This window comes from Lycium barbarum, chromosome 10 (assembly GCF_019175385.1).
Source record: "Lycium barbarum isolate Lr01 chromosome 10, ASM1917538v2, whole genome shotgun sequence".
NCBI lineage: Eukaryota > Viridiplantae > Streptophyta > Magnoliopsida > Solanales > Solanaceae > Lycium > Lycium barbarum.
The window spans coordinates 120504079-120521538 of NC_083346.1; the positions used below are offsets into that span (position 1 = coordinate 120504079).

General features: G+C 37.4%; 1 protein-coding gene across 1 annotated transcript; it reads right to left on the minus strand.

Annotated features, from left to right (window-relative positions):
* Positions 1 to 529: 529 nt before the first annotated feature.
* On the minus strand, positions 530 to 16617 carry LOC132614207 (protein SHORT ROOT IN SALT MEDIUM 1). The gene is made up of 21 exons (XM_060328611.1): positions 16391 to 16617; positions 12765 to 12965; positions 11631 to 11909; positions 10547 to 10680; positions 9614 to 10303; positions 9476 to 9515; positions 8784 to 8876; positions 8655 to 8710; positions 8194 to 8311; positions 7061 to 7272; positions 6919 to 6982; positions 5561 to 5734; positions 4491 to 4518; positions 3301 to 4385; positions 3125 to 3199; positions 2885 to 2959; positions 2438 to 2785; positions 1160 to 1339; positions 1038 to 1079; positions 881 to 943; positions 530 to 799 (listed from the first exon to the last, which is right to left on the minus strand). The coding sequence occupies exons 1-21, from the start codon at positions 16463 to 16465 to the stop codon at positions 713 to 715; spliced, it is 4119 nt and encodes a 1372-aa protein (XP_060184594.1). The 5' UTR covers positions 16466 to 16617; the 3' UTR covers positions 530 to 712.
* Between the last annotated feature and the right edge of the window lie 843 nt (positions 16618 to 17460).

Sequence of the window (17460 nt, forward strand, 5' to 3'; positions counted from 1 at the left end):
GGGACAGGTCGGTGAAGCCTGATCCTTCTAGTGCTGTCATGTCCCCCATTCCATGCTCTAATCCTTGCTTCGCTTCTTTTTTGTTGTGGCACTCGCTCCTGGCTTTTCACTCTTGCTTTAGCTCGAACAAGTGGAATAAACGAAAATCCAATATAAATTTATATCATCCGCCAATCACGGTATAAGTTAATCCCCAACTTAATCACGGGATAACCCACCTTATCCTGTGTATCAAACGACCACCTAAGGGATTTTGGGTGCACCGTCACAGACATGCTAGATCTTCATAACCTAAACTTTGATCATGAAACGGAATGGAGTACTATGCTTTTATAAATAGCTGCAACCTCTTATCCAAGAACTAGTACCAGTAAATACTTTCTCCTCGAAACTACACCCAACCCCAAGAACAAAAAATAAGGGGGTAGTACAATGCAGCACGTTGTCTGGCTTGTACTTGTAATTTGTAAGTGATTAGTTGTTTTCATATTGGAGGTAAGTCAAATTGCAAAACTAATTGCGAACCAGAGGCCTCTAGGGAAAATACTTTCCACAAGTATCAAATATTTTGTAACAGTTTGGTTTAAAAATTTTAACCACTACCCTTAATTCAAGTCTATTCCTGATACGAGTTTGTTTGCCACTAAAGAAATCATTGAAAAGGCAGCACTAAAATTTGATGATAATCCATTAGCTAATCCTGCGATAAACTTCACAAGTCCATGTCGATCAACTTCTTGTAGAGAATGCGGTCATCTCTCCCGGTGTTGCTCTCTATAAGTGCACTTTGCACAAGTTCCTGCACGACATGAGTTATTTTCAACAGATGTGCAAATAAACCAAGGTAGTAAGGTACTAAGAATACACAAAATAAACCAACCTTGACATCCCTGTGAGAAAGGAATTTCCCCAAGTTATGGAGGATTAATCTCATATCTTCAACCTGGAAAGGCATACATGATTGAGTTTCCTATGCAGCGAGAACTAAGAGAGAGAGAGAGAGAGAGAGAGAGAGAAGGACAAGCTAGTTGGTTTACCCTAACAAATCCCGCTCGGTTTCGGTCAAAAAACCTGAAAGCCTTTTGCAGAGCAAGAAGAAATCAGATAAGAGAACATAGAGAATGATGAAAAGAAATTAAGAGAATGACCAGCAACTCACCTGCAACAGTTCTTTGTTAACCTCACCCTTAGTAGTTCTAGTATTTTTCTCCACCTTTGTTGTCTCTTCTTTGCTGCCTGATTTTAGAACTTGTTTTATCTCAGAAGCTCCTTCATCCTTGCCGTTTCCAGGCAGTTCACCTCCATTATCAGCATCAGTTTGCATTTCCTTAGCATTGTCCTACAATCAGAAACATCCAAGATTACAGTAATCTACATGACTTTTAGTTTCTTCATTTCCACACCCTTGCTGCAAAACCAACTTCCCAATCAATGAGCTCGAATTATTGTTTGTCCACCTCAATAAGCGAAAACAAACAAACAACATACCCATTGTAATCCCACAGGTGGGGTCTGGGGAGGGTAGAGGGTGCGCAGACCTCACCCCCTACCTCGTGGAGGTAGAGAAGTTGTTTCTGTTAGACGCTCGGCTTCAAGAAAAGCATTTCAAAGCCATTTGAACCAAAAAAATGAAGACGACATGGCAACTAAAAAGGAAAGCAGTAGATAGCATTCAGAAAAAAGGAATGATAACAACAACAAAATAATGCAATAACTGAAGCACAAGAAACACAGGTGGTAACAGAAATCAAAGAACAAGAAAGTACGAGAATAATGTTAATACTACTGCAAGAAAGTGGAAACAGATACGATGGATACGGTGCTCCAAACTATCATCAAGCCCATCCAAACAAAAAGCGAGACAATGCTCAATTACCTACTAACGTTCAACTCTAATTCGCGACCTCCATATCCTCCTCTCTATGGTCATGTCCTCGGTAAGCTGAAGATGCATCATGTCCTACCTAATCACCTCCCCCCAATACTCCGACCTACCTCTACCACTCCTCACACCCACCATTGGCAAACAAATAAAATTTTAGTGGCACTACAATTCCATATTACGTAGGTCGATGTTCACCAATGAACTCTCTTTTATTTCACCAATTATTAAAGCATACAGGTATTTCTTATGTTGGCAAAAAACTTCTACATATACCAGACAATCCCAATCCTCTATTAAGTCTTGGTCGTATCGGAAGATCCAAAATATTCTTGAAAATGGCTTGCAGGGCAGTGTTTGTCTGTGTTGCTAATTTAGTCAACGATATGAGATTCTGATTGAAATATATAAGAAACTAAAAATACCTAGTGCAACTGATTTACTGACAATAGTCTCGCTAAATGAGATCAATAGACAGCAGATTCAACACATAACAAGTACACAGAAAACTTAACATAAAAGAAATTGTGAAGTGGTAGCAAGACAAGACAGAACCTTTGCCTCCTTAGCCTGGCCATCCTGTGGGCTTGTGTCCTGCACTTCTGATTCTTCCTCTGGATCTTCCTCCGGATCTTCATCCATTTCAGAGTCATCATTCGCATCTTCATTTGATATCATTGTCTCTTCAGCATTATTTAGCGAAGTAGCCTCTTCCTTGACAGGTGATTTCTCATCCCCTTGATCATGTTTGCCTTGTGATTCAGTTTTAGTAGATTTGGCATCCTCCATAGGTTCATCTGTCTTTACACGCTTGGCTGATTTTTCCTCACTTTTCTTCTTGGATGATTCTTCTCTCAGTCTTTTTTGCTGGTTTCGCTTGATCAAAAACTTTGAGCGCAATTTCTATCATAAAGGTAACATAAAGGGTAGTGTTAGATAAAAATTTGGCAATAGAAAAACCATTTCTCAAGGAACTAACTGAATAATATGACTTGCACAAACCTGAAGAAAAGTTAAGAGACGAGAAGCCATGTCATAGTAAAGCATTTCATACAGGGATTCCGCAACGAGTGAAAGCTGCCAAAAGAAATCAACAAAAGGTGACGAAATAACATCCAATTCACCAAAAGTACGATACTCAATTCATGGATGATAATTTAGAATTCACAAAATCATAGGACAAGTTTGTGATTCCCAGCAAAAGTACAGCCATGGTTGCTTTACACGCTAAGAAGAGTATACCTCAAATCTTGATTCTTCAATATCCTTATCAGTATAATCCAACAAAGAATCCAGTGAAAGAGACAATGATCGCAACTGTAGGTATAGGTACACAACAATATAGTTATTTCCATACAAACAGTATGACAAAGCATTTATTCCAACTTGAACAGTCAAGTGATTCTGATAGCACCTACCTTCATATCCTTGCTCCCTTGTATTTGAAGAAAAAATCCAGGGTGCCGAGGAGGATCTTCACTTTTCTTTTCTTTGATCTCTTTTGTTGATTTGCTCTTCGAAAGGACTTTCCCATCCTGATTCTTCTTTTCTGTTTGTTCTTTGGGGTCTTCCTTTCCTTTTAGCTTCAAACGGTCATCATTTTGAGAACTTTTATGCTTGTCTGCTTCGGATTCTTTCTTGGACCCAGCAAGATTTAACTCAGTTTTTTTTTCTTCTTTACTTTCTTGCGCTATTTTTGATTTTGTTTTAGGGCTAACCTTCGATTCTTGGTTAACAACATTCACATTCTCCGCATTTTTCGCATTATTATCACCCACATTTGGCACCTCACTTTCAGCTTGAACTGATTTCTCCTCTTTCACATCATCTTTGAGACTATCACCACCAGTTACCCCATATTTGGCATCTGTAGATGCTGCTTTTCGTTTGGGAACCCTCTTAATTATTTTTCTCTTAACTGTTTTCTTCACAACAGCGTCCTGCTTGACAGAAGTACCATCACCATCAGTTTTGCTATTTCCCTTTTCTGAAGATTCCGCCTCCTTGACACCTTCCACATCAGGAGATTTCAACCCATCCTCTTTTGGAGTTTTTGCCACGGGAACCTTCTTAACAATTTTCTTCCTTATAAAAGTTTTAACAGGAGGGTTAGCAGATGCTCCAACCTGGGGAGAAGCAATCTCTGCGCTCAAATTTCCTTCCCCAGTTTCTTTACTCTCCACCTTATCATTCACTTTTGGTGTGGTTTCCAAGTCTTTCTTATTGGAGATCTTCTGTTTAACAATTCTTTTAATAACTCTCTTCTTAACTGACTTTGCACTACTATCAGTTTCAATAGCAGCAATTTCACCTGGATTCAGTTCAGCATTATCATTCCCCACCTTACAAGTTTCAAGAGCTTGTTTACTCTCTCCACCTTTTTTCTTAGACCCTTCTTTATCAGGTGTATTCTCTTTCAGTTTGCCATCATTGTCCTTCTTGCTTCCGTCTGCAGACTGTCCAGATGCAGATTTCTTCTCTGACTTGGGACCCCGCTTAGCATCTGTGAGATTCTGACTCTTGAGTTATTGAATTCCAAAAGTAACAAATGAACCAGAATAGAATCTCAGGTAAAGAAACTGATGCACCAACATTTCAGATATCTTACCTTTCTGTCTTTCCTTCTCTCCGGATTTCTAGATGAAACAAAGAATTTAAACTGATCAGCAAGCAAAACCATTAATGTACCATCTGCGACTAAAGTAAATGAAAAGGAAACATAAAAGTAAACTAGAAATTAAAATGCTACTCCTGTCCCAAAGGAATTGGATATTACTATCATGTGAATCAAACAGTTTTTCCTTAGTTACATATGTGTGTGTTTAACTACAAGAAGTTGTGATATTTAGTATTTCTATGCAGCTTCAAACTATGTAAACTGTCTTTCAAAAAAAATCTTTTAAACTGCAATTATCCGTGTTGAACTTCGTACTCTGACAACACCATTCTTTTTGGAGGGAGCATTTAAAATGTAGGAAAATGGAGGATTTAAAATGGCAATTCAACGGAGAAAGGACATATAATCTTGAGTGGGGGAGAAAATGACAAGTAAAAGAAAGGAGACCTTCGTGTAAGAAGCATGAAAGACCAGAAAATGGCTTGGAGTTTCAGCAGGGAGGAAGATTCTGTGGAGAAAGATGATAAAGAGCAATTGACATTCTGGAATTAGAAACCTCTCTCTCTCTCTCTCTCTCTCTCTCTCTCTGTGTGTGTGTGATAAGGATCCAGCTATTATGCATGCACTTAAACGTATGGTGGATGAGTGGTGCAAGCCAGAACTACAAAAGATTTACTCTTCCAGTGGCATAGAGGAATACCATTCTGCAGATTTGGTGGATGGTTTGGGAGTTAGAGACACCAAAGGATCTCTTTGGAGGAAGGAAGGAAGGAAGGAGAGTTAATGAGGATCAAGTTATTCATGTCTAGCTTTTTGGTGTAAGTAACTGGATGTAAATGAAAGAAATAGCTTGATAGATCTTGTCAATTCATTACATGTGCAGTAAAAGGACTCAATATTTTCCTTTTTGTAAGACACACTCGATGCACCGGCTTGGGGTCATATAAAGCAATAAATTACCTTTCACAATTAAAAAAAGTGGAGTATATTCGTCAAAACTTATAGAGAGAATTTCTGTGTTGAAGCTACAAGAAATGTACTGGTACTTTAAGAAAGCAGACCTCTTTCCTCAGAGCAAGTTCCCTTTCTCTCTCAGCAATAGCCTTTTTTTGAGTAAACCAGTTCTCACGCCATGATTCCAATGAAGGGAGGCATTCAGACAAGTCTGGAACGAAGTAAACAGTGACTTCTTTATGACTGAACCGCCCATCCTTCCCAACTCTTTCATAGTGTATCTGCCAAACATCAAAAATATAAACTATCTTCAATATCATGTAACTTTAATTGTGAGCAACTTCTGTAACGGTCTAGATCAGAAAACAATTTCTTGGCTTGAGTTCGCCACCTACAATTTCTTGGAAAATATTAACATTTTTTTAATGATATGATCCATCTCAATAGCATGGACCGCAAGAGGGGAAAAGGGAAGCTGATGAAGTAAAAATGTAGAAACTTAAAGTTGCCAAGCAGCTGCAAGAGAACTTTCAGGACTTGCAAGTAAACATTAGTAACAGGCTGAAGGACATCCATAGAAAATAACCAGAATTACTTGAGCTTTCATTAGAAAATAACATTTCTTCGTCCGCAGGTTGAAGATGGTGAGCAAATATTTTTTTAAAATAAACTTATAAATGATATGTTTGAGTATCAGTGCTTCATTCAATACCAAGGAAAATGACAACCCTCACTCTCATTAATATTCTGCAAACAAAACAACTTCAACTAGCTAAATAACTCCTGATAAATTTAAGAATGTGCGGCATTCATTCTGTTACAGTCCTTTAGCATAGATCTTTAACATGATGAACGATTGAGGTCCCAAAAGTGAAAATGTATTTAGGAACATGACCATGTAGACCAACAGACTTTCAAGGAGTTCAAGGAATGGGAGCTAGATTAGATTCAGACCCGCAGGCCAGTTTTATAAACGTCACTGAAAGTTTTTTTAAACGAAGGAATTCTTGAAGCTCCCCTCGTCCAAAGAGGACCAAAGACGATTTCCGAATAAAACGAAAGGACTCAGCAAGTTGGTGATATATGAAGGAAAGAGGAACGATATGCCAACCAACTGTTCATAACGCTTACAGCATTAAGCGGATAGTTACTTACTCTTTCACTATTCAGAGTTTCAGCGATAGACACTAAAGCTAACATTTAAGAGAAAACAAAAGTGGAGTCCTGCTTTGAACATAAATAACCTGACAACGGAGAGACCCACTCAGGCAGATATTACAAATCATCTGTTCATAATGCTTTATAAGTATTAAGCGGGAGATTTATTTATTCTTTTAGTATTCAGAGTTTAAATGATAGACCCTAATAAAGTTTACATTTAAGAGAACGCAAAAGGAGAGTCCTGCTTTGAACCATGTAAATGGAATAAACTGAGGACAGAGAGACCCACGCAGGCAAATATTACCTCAAGGAAACGGTTCCACTGCTGGCAGTTCTTCAAATCAAGATGAGCTATGTCCTTTGCATGTCTAATAGCAAGAGCTCTATCAGTAGGGTTCAGGGAAAGAACATAAAATCACAATAGTAGAGAAATGTGATTAACATACCTAAGAGCTGTCCGAATCAAAGAGGAGTCATCACATGATGGATCCCCACCATCAACACTATCCCACTGGCCCCCTATAGTCATTAAAGAATTTTCCAGCTTAAGAACAACAAACCTAAGCATATTGCAAATGTGCGGTATTCGGTCATCATAGTTTCGATCGGATGACAACTCTTCCAGAGAATTTCTGCTGAGACCACTCATCAAAAGCATCTACATATCAGAAAATAAATGACAACTTTCAGAAATATCTTAGCACATCTACACGATGTAGAGAGAGTGCATTGGGATAACAAGGTACACGTCATGACAGGACAAGAAACACCATTGCATTAAATACTGTGCTTCCACTATAAAACTGGAAAATACAAAACCAACTTGTCATCTTTGAAATATAGCATATAGAACATAGAAGGCAGCAGTGGAAGAGAAAATCAGGGAAGAGGTTCTCTTTTTGTGAAGGTCTAGAGGGCAGCACGGGGCACTAAGCTCCCGCTATGCGCGGTGTCCGGGGAAGGGCAGGACCACAAGGGTCTATTGTACGCAGCCTTACCTTGCATTTCTGCAAGAGGCTGTTTCCACGGCTCGAACCCGGGACCTCCTGGTCATGCCAAGGTCTATGCTTTGCAATTTAATCAAGTTGAACAAAGTCTGTTCAGGTGCATTAATACTGGCAACAATAAGGAGCAAGGGAATACTCAAGTAGTGCAATCATCACTCTATATTAAAAGTTATAAAAACCTAAAGCAGCTATCAAATCTATTCCTTCCCTTAAAAATCCACAATTAAGACTCCAATTTACACTCACAGATGCCCAAACCCCAGGAGTACAGACAGCGAATTGTTATATAACCAACATGAACCAGAAACACTCACCACTTCAGTCATGGCTCTCTTCAGCAAAGTTCTTTAAAATACGGAAAAAAAGGGCGCATTTGCTCTGATGATAAAACTAAAAAAACTTCTATCTTATTCACATTGAAATCCCAGAACGATTCCCCAATTTTAACTTACTGGTTCTTACATCTGACAACCTCTTAAAATATCATGATAACGTCTTAAGCAAATGCTAACTTAAAAAAGTTCAGAGGAAAAGACAAGTTATAAAACAATTTGTATATCTTCATAGAAAACCTTTGCATTCCATATAGTCATCCCATGTCCTGATTTTTCAGGTTCACCAGCAGACGGTTTCGATGAAAGTCGTTTCAGAGCTGTTGCAGCCTCTCCTTCAAAAAAATCATGCTCAAAACTGTTCATCATGAAAAGGGTAATATTGTCATACCAGCCATCAACTTACAGATTCCAAAGAATCAACACTGCATATCTACCTAACAATTATTTTTTTTTGAAAAAGCAAAACTGCATATCTACATGATGGTTAACTACACTAGATTAAGTGCATGGGGAATTTGGGGGGTAGAGAAAGCATATGTCAGAGCTGCAGCTCCTAAGGAATAGATCGTTTTAAAAATCATTGAGAGACTTAATATTCTTTTGCAAATCGGATGTTCCAATACCAAATAGTGCAATATTATAGAAATACAGTATAAAATAAACAAACATAAAAAAGGAAGGGTATTGTGACTAATTACCTGACAGGGGTTTGCAAAGAAAGCTTAAGATTCCCTTTTGGCCAATTTACAACCACCTACAGCAAAACAAAATGCAATGTTACATGATATATCTCGCACAAAATTAGCTGAATGAAAGAGAAGGCAAACCTTCGAGCATTCTGGAGATATGAAAAGTCTGGGATACCGCCTATCCAGTGACAGATAATCCCTCTCAACTTCAACCAAACTGGACGAATAAACCTGCAAAAACAAAAATAAATGCATAAGAATAGCAATCATTAGCCATCCTTGTTGAATAATTGAAGCAGTCGATCAAGTCCCAAAAATCAAGCATTCAAATAAATGCAGCTTAAAATTTATCAAAAAAACTAGACAGCTATCATCCCAAAAAGGATAACCATGACAAGATCTGATGGTACAGAAAAGGACCAACAGCCTCCAGGATCAAAGGAAGGAACAGAGAGAACACCCGCAATTCCTTGCAGAAACTATATATCTTGAGCATCATGGACAGCAACATCCGAAGGGAAAGATGAAAGAGAGCATAGGAGACAGCAAGAAGACAAAGGAAATGGAGGGACAAAATATCTGAACTGGCTATGGTTCAAAATAAGAGCTTGTTGACCCATGGTAATTGGAAAAGCCAATAGCCCAACTGTGTTAGGTAATGAATAAGGATAATCTTAGAAACGAGTAGCTTGATTAGTCTTTGTCTATGAAATATGGTGATCAAGAAGTTTAAAGTACTAAGAGGTCCTCACTACACTTCATTCCCACATGGAAAGCAGAACCACTTAAGGAGGGATAATAATGATTCAAGCGCTAAGCTCTTGTTTTACCTTGCAGAAATACTCTCGCCTTTTAACAGGTGAATGACGCCTTCAGCATGACAGAACACCAAGTTAGTTACGGATGCTGCAATATATAGCAGCTGCTAAACACACAACCATAGAAGAACAAAACCAAATAAAATCCACCTATGCAAAGATTCAGGACGTGGAGATTCTCGTCGTGAAGATTTACTGCCCTTGGTCAAAGAGCGTCCTCGTCGATCCCTAGAACTCCTGGGAGGTGTTCGGTCATGCTTTATTTCAGCTCCACGTTTGCGCTCATGATCTTTTTCCTTCTCCTTACGTTCCAAAGCACGTTCACGATCACGCTCTCTTTGTCGCTGACGTTCTCGTTCCCTGTCTCGTTCTCGTTCTCGTTCTCGATCCCGTTCCCTTTCTCGATCTTTCGCCCTTTCTCGATCTTTCTCTCGCTCGCGTGAAGAATGTCGGTCTTTCTCCCGTCGTTCAAGCTCACGAGAGTAGACTCTGTCATCCTTATAATCATCTAACCTTGAGTGGCCAGCACGTGCCAACGCGCTGCTAGGATAGTCAGAGTCAACCGAGGTTGCATGAAGTCCCTTCCCCATCCCATAGTCTCTACCTGGAGGCAGGCTCACTCCATAACCAGGATTTGTAGAACTTTGAACATACATGACATCCTCAACAGCTCTTTGCGGTGCCGCCCCTAGGATAGAAGGAGCATGTTGCCCAGAAAGTAATGATCCAGGTAACGCTGATAAAGTGCGAGGATCTGAGTCGATTCTGCCACTATAAGCTATGGGATCTTGGGCTGCATGACGAACAGCAGCACTCCTTGCTGCAAGATAATCAACTTGTCTGCCAGAAATTTGTTTCTACTTAGTGCAATAGGACATATGCTCCATGTAAGAAGCTGGGCACAGGATGTGTACAGATATATGATATCACTCACAGGAATATATCACTCCTATGTACATGTTAGAGCCAAGTATCGATACTGATAGCGTAAGGAAAATGCAATTAAACACAACTATCAGATGGCTCCAAAGAGCATTTTTGCTATTACATCACACAATTTTGAGATAGAACTAGAGTACATACCTAGATCCTCCATCAATGGAAGTAGATTGCAATGCCTGAGACTTCAGTAGTATTTGCTCTTGTCGCATTTGTTCTTGTCGCATTTGCTCTTGCCGTATTATAGATGCTTGATCCATATGCTCATATCTTTCAGCCTAACAGTGTGAAAAAAACATAGAAGACATACATTTGGTAAGAAAAGGAAAATTATAGTGAAGGAGGCTTTGCAAAGTTGAACTCATAGGAAAAGAAAGAGAAGCCTAAGAGCATGGAGTGTTGTCCCCTTAGCAATCATGTGGGTCATTTGGAAAGAAAGAAATAGGAGGGCCTTTGATGGGGTGGAACAAGATTTTGTAAAATTGCATAGGAGTGTTTTGTCTCTAGTTACTTTTTGGTGTACGTACGAGGTCCCTATTTGTATAGAGGATTGGATCTCTTTTGTTGAGAACCATACTTTGATGTAGGTTCTCTTCTTTTGGTATATGGCTTGTATATGGAGTTTCCCCAATTGTCAATAAAATTATTTACCTTATCAAAAAAAAAGGAAGATTATAAAAAGCAATAAATTATGTAGCCAGTACATAGACAAGAACATTATGCTAAAAAAGACAATAAGCAGTATTACTCAACATGTTTTCCTCTTCAAACCTCCAAAACATTCAGCCTCATTTACAAACTGGAAAATTTTACTGAAAGATTCAAACCAACCCAATTATCACATTGCATTACTACTCCTATATTTACCATCTTAAAATAAACTACCCACTTTTATACATTCCATTCACTACACTTATTTCTACGTTCAAAAACTCTTTCCCAATTTCATGCTAAAGGGGCTATCTTGTCTAGGATGGAGTATGAACTTCTCTCATATCCAGCTCCTTCGTATTCTGTTTTAGTTAATCTCTGAAGAAATGTAACGATAGGAGTTTGGGTGACTCAAAACTTTCCAATGCTCATTCAGAAATTTCATAATCCTTGTTATGACAATCATGAGTATTGACTATTGAGATCTCATGTGCATGTGCTCATGGTGTGTCCGGGGTGGTGGTAAGAGTCAAAAGAATTCCTGCAAAAGATAAAAGGCATAGTCTGAAAACCGCACCTGATGCTTCTGACCAAAAGAAAGTGAATCAGGATATCGACTGGCTTGCTCACTTGTCAGATCTCTCCCCGCATAAGAGCTATGTCGTTCCCCATATTGGCGTCTATCAAGGGTTGGATAATCAGAAACCCTATCAGAATACTGTAGTTCAGCTTTCTGACCATATCCATGGCTGGATGAAACGTAGTCACCTGCCGTGAACTTTGGCGAATCCACACCAAAGCCGCTGCGACTTTCCAAAGCTGATGACCCAGATCCTTTTCCAGCAATTGTGGGCATCTGCATACGAAAGAGATGTAGAGAGACAAGATTTTATACCCAAGATCAGAAAATTAAACAGTTGATAATGCAGAAAAGCTAATTGGAACAGTTGATAATGCAAAAAAGCTAATTGGAACACTCAAATGTGACACACACACAACGCAAAGCAAATTAGACATGGTGGAAGCTTTATAAACCCAATCTTTAGATTTGGTGGAGAAGGAAGAAACCACACTCGAATCTTGTCAAATATCCCAATCCATGAGACAGTCGAGTCTATGTGCATGCATCAATTTATTTACAGATACATACATCTACTGACATGCACTGGCTAGTGGTGAACAATGAGGATTTATTTGGTAACAACCATGCAAAGGAAGTAGCTACATGTTCAGAGGTGAGTTTTTTTTTTTTTTTGGGACAAATATTGCAGAGCAAAATATCACATTTCTTAACATGCCAACTGGTAGATCTTAAACAACAAAATCCAATTATGTGAAAAAGACAAGAAAGTTAGCTGCTCTAACACAGTGTAACAGCTTTACCACTACTGTGTGTATATGAAAACAGAAACAGCCAACATATTACACCCGTTCAACCAACTGAACAAGGAACCAGATAAAATTTACGCAGGTTAAAGTTTGTGTAAATTGAATACATAAGAACAGGTATTTCCGCTCTCCTGATGATAGAAGAATTAGTCTCACGCCAAGTCCACATCACAGGAAACACAATGTCACCAGTTTTTAAATATAACACCTGGAGCACTATCCAGTATTGTGCCGCTTGCGGAAATATTTCATTTTTCAGACAGTTTAGGCAATAGACATATCATGCAAATAGAATATATACAGTGCAGAAGAATCTGCTGACCTGCTGAGCAGTGGAACCATACACAGAGCTATATTGCCCACCATAATTAGACACTGCTGATGGATGATGACTGTGAGCTCTGTAAGCACTCATTTCTGCATCTTGGGGGGTTCCTAACATCGAGGAATGCTGTGAACTTGTGGGTACTTGAGAGGACCTCTCAGGCCCTCCAGCAGAACTTCCGGAGTAACCATGTCCCAACTAGATGAACAGAGAAAGTGATATAAAATAACAAGCATGAACATAGTACAGGGAATCCACAGAATAGACGAGTTTAGCCAACCATAAATATTTGGCAAGAGCTACTTTAGAACAAACTGATGCACCCGTGGTTAATGGAAAAGCTTCCCATGAATACAACTGAGAATCTATATTATTGTCTGCAACATGACCTGCAAGAAGTTACATTTGACTGACTACAATCTGACTCTCACGCTCACTATTTGCATGATTTTTTTTTATGACAAGGGAACTCGCAGCCACTACCCTTTGGGTGCGCACAGAGTAAAACCCGCTCCTGTGCAATAGCCCGCAAATCACACAGGAAGATAGCCCGCACTAGGCAAGCCCCATGCGACGAGCTCGACCCAGAAGGCAAATCCCCTACTATCGTAGGCAGGGGGTTTCAAACCTGAGACTCGACCAATTGATACGACACTACCATTATTTCAAGGGTTAAACAGTTTTTACAGTTACAATCTCAACTAAATACAGTCATCGAGCACCCCCTTTTTCTAATTTCGCATTGTTACTTCAGAGTTTGTCCAACATGATGAACAGTTGCTCCAGCATCAGCTTTTTACAATCTCAATGCCGACATAGCTACGGAAATAACACAATGAAATGAAGCGATCCATAGAGGTGATGTCAACTAATTGTGATTAAGGTTTAATAAGTGGCCATTTGGACAAAAACATGTGAAATTTGAAAAAAGCAGTATTTGGAAAAAAAAAGTTGAAAATGGTATTTGGAAACTAGAGATGTGTTCGGACATGAATACAACTTGGAAAAATGTTGAATTTTTGTCAGTGATTTGGAGTGAAAAAAGTTAGAACGGCTATTTGGAGTTTTTTGAATTGCAGATAATTGTAACAAATTCTATGTCCAAACATGATTCCGGAATTGAATTCCGGAAAAAAGTGAAAATTATCAAATGCCAAATGGGACCTTGCTTTTTTTTTGTTTTTTTTTAGTCTAGTTAGGGACTTGTATGTATGCAAGTGTATGGACAAGTGTGAGATTTAGATAACATATACTCCATTTAGACAAATTCTAATTGGCCTTATAGATTAACATAGAATTGTAATGGTTCTCATGGCTGACTAATTGAATAAATTCCAATTGCAACACCAGCTTAATTAGCGCTCTGTTTGGATGGTTGTTACCTATTGTATTGTGTTGTTAGGTTGAATACAATGTTTGTTTTGAGTGTTATTTAATTTTTATTATATCGTATCGTTAAATCAAGAAGTCCCATTTTGTGTAACGACAGATTTGTGATCGCATTGTTACCTTTAATTTTTATATTTTGTCTTTACATTTTCTCTAATATTACTATTTTATCTTTTACCCTACCTTTTTATGCTTTACCTCTTACCCTACTTTTCTTACAACTTTATCATTAAAATTATTGATATGTGACATTATATAACGATGGGAAACCCTAATTGGCGTTATAAATTAACATATGATTGGAACAAGTTCTCATAACTCACTAATTGAATAAATTTCAATACCCAGCTCTACCTCGTACCCTACTTTTCTTACAACTTATCCTTCAAATTGCTGATGTGTGACATTATGTAACGACAGTGAAACTCTAGTTGGCCTTATAAATTAACATAGGTTTGGAATGAGTTCTCATAACTCGCTAATTTAATAAATTTCAATTGCAATACCAGTCTAATTATACAAAAAAAGAAGTATCAAATAACAAAACAAAAATTGAATAAATTTCAATTGCGACACCAGTTTAATTAAATAAAATGAAGTAATTATCAAATAACAAAACAGAAAGAAAAAAAAAAGACAGATATACTCACACTTTGACCGTAGGTTGATTGTGAAGTGTTCTTTTGTTGTCCATACGGATTATTACTTCCTCAAGAAGGATCCATAGAGGGGACGTCAATTAATGGCGATTAAGGTTTAATTATTGTTTTTAGTCTGGTTATGGACTTGTATGTATGAACAAGTGTGAGATTTAGATAACATAATATTTTAATTTAGACAAACTCTAATTGGCCTTATTTCCATTGCTACTTGATACATTTCAGTCATCAACATTAGTGAATTAGGTTAAAGTGCGAAAAGACTGGGATTCGAACTTCCAGGTAAACTAAATTAACATAGAATTGACATGAGTCCTCATAACTTATTGAATACATTTCAATTGCAACACCAATTTACTTACATTAAAAAGACGTATGTATCAAATAACAAAACAAATAAAAGCCAGATACTCAAATAAAACCCTAAAAATAAACTAAAACAACTATCTAAAGACTCAATACATCAAATAACTGTGTGTTTAAAAAAATGAAGACACGAAGCAGCGAGATTTAGATAATACTTTGTTTCAATTAATGTGAACCTATTTGACTGGACACGGAGTTTAAGAAAAAAGAAAACCTTTTGAACATGTGGTGCAAAAATAAGGCATGTATATTTTGTGTGACTACAAATCATTGCATAAAGGTAAATTATTTCCAAATATGAAAAGGGGTCATTCTTTTTGGCACAGACTAAAAAAGAAATAGGTTCACATAAATTGAAACCGAGGGAGTATCTAATTTTAATTGAGACATACTCTAATTGGCCTTATAAATTAACATCCAATTGTAATGAGTTCTCATAACTCACTAATTGAATAAATTTCCATTGCAAAACCATTTAATTACACACACAAAAAAAAGTATCAAATAACAAAAAAAAGGGCAGATATACTCATAGTTTGGCCATAGGTTGATTGTGAAGAGTACGTTTGTTGGCCATACGGATTATTACTTCCTCGAGAAGGATCCATAGAGGTGACATCAGCTAATTGTAATTAAGGTTTAATTATTGTTTTTCAAGTCCGTTTAGGGACTTGTACGTATGCAAGCGTGTATTGTGAGATTTAGATTAACATATATTTTCATTTAGACAAACTCTAATTGGCCTTATTTCCATTGTTATTCGATACATTTCAGTCATCAACATTAGTGAATTAGGTTAAAGTGCGGAAAGACAGGGATTCAAACCCTCGGTAAACTAAATTAACATAGAATTGAAATGACTTCTCGTAGCTTACTAATCGACTACATTTCAATTGCAACACCAATTTCCTTACATTAAAACGACGTACATATCAAATAACAAAACAAATTAAATCCAGATACTCAAATAAAAACCCTAACAACAAAATGGAACAAACTAAAAACAACTATCTAAAGACTCAATAAATCAAATAACCGAGCCGACGCGAGGAATTTTAATTGAGACATACACTAATTGGCCTTATAAATTAACATAGGACTGAAATTATGAAATTAGTTCTCGTAACTGACTAATTGAATAGATTTCAATTGCAACACAAGTTTAATTACATTTAAAAAAAAAAAAAAAAAAAAGACAGATATACTCACAGTTTGGCCGTAGGTTGATTGCGAAGAATACGTATGTTGTCCGTATGGATTATTACTTCCTCGAGAAGGATACATCTTACAAACACCAAAACCCTAACCAATAAAAATGAAACAAAAACAAACTTAAAACAACTATTTAAACACTCGAGAAATTAAATAAACTGAGCTATCTTAAGGGGTTTTTTTTTTTTTCACTGTAAGAGTTTGGGAAAGAGAGAATTATACGGCTAGCCCTACTGATGAAGGTTTCAAGAGATAATATTTGGTGATTTGGTGCTTCGCATGTGCATAGGAAAAAATTGTACCAGCATAATTGTGACCGTAGATGGTGGTGATCTAACGGTTTTTGACTTTAGAACTGTAGCCTATTAATTATTAATAAAAAAATAAAAAAAAGTATTGTATTGGTTCAAGAGTTGTGGTTTTATTCCAATTTTAGTACTTGTGTTTGTGTTAGGGTCTATTAGAAACGGTCTCTTTAGTTACAAGGGTAGGGGTATCTGCGTACATTCTACCTCCTGAGATCTCACTTATGAGATTACACTGAGTATGTTGTTATTGTTGTAACACCTTTAATAAACAATATGTGTAATTCTAGTTTTGTGAAATCATACTGGTATGTTGTTGTTGTTGTTGTTGTGTATTTCTAATGTAATTGTCGAAAGCTAACATACTTTATATCTACTAACGGATATTATTTTGAGGTTTTGTCCTTTGTTCATTAACCCGAAGCTTGAGAAGTTCTGCGCTAGTATCTCTTTGTAACTAGTTGATCGTCCAAATTAGGCAGTCTGGACTGGAAGAGAGCCAAGAGGTCTGCATCAGCTTGAACGTTTGATTATTTTATCTTTAATATTTTAAGAATGATAATCAAATTTTTATTCCAAGTAGAAAGAGTTTTGCTTTTGTTGATATCAACGACTCTTCGTCATGTTTGTAATTTAAAGCAGAAACATAAAGATTCAGATTTATGTGAGATGTTTCCAAAATAAATAGGATGCATGACGTCGTTGTTCCCTACTTATCTAGTCAAAGAGAGATGTTTACATTTTGACAAGCTAGCTATGAAT

What these genes read in the sequence shown, in the direction of transcription:
- LOC132614207 (XM_060328611.1), bottom strand. Translation starts at nt 16,465, where the DNA reads ATGTATCCTTCTCGAGGAAGTAATAATCCATACGGACAACATACGTAT. An exon ending in TCCATTGATGGAGGATCTAG is followed by an intron (nt 10,304 to 10,546) that starts GTATGTACTCTA and finishes AATTTCTGGCAG; the next exon opens with ACAAGTTGATTATCTTGCAG. An exon ending in AGTGGAACCGTTTCCTTGAG is followed by an intron (nt 5,735 to 6,918) that starts GTAATATTTGCC and finishes GATGTTTGGCAG; the next exon opens with ATACACTATGAAAGAGTTGG.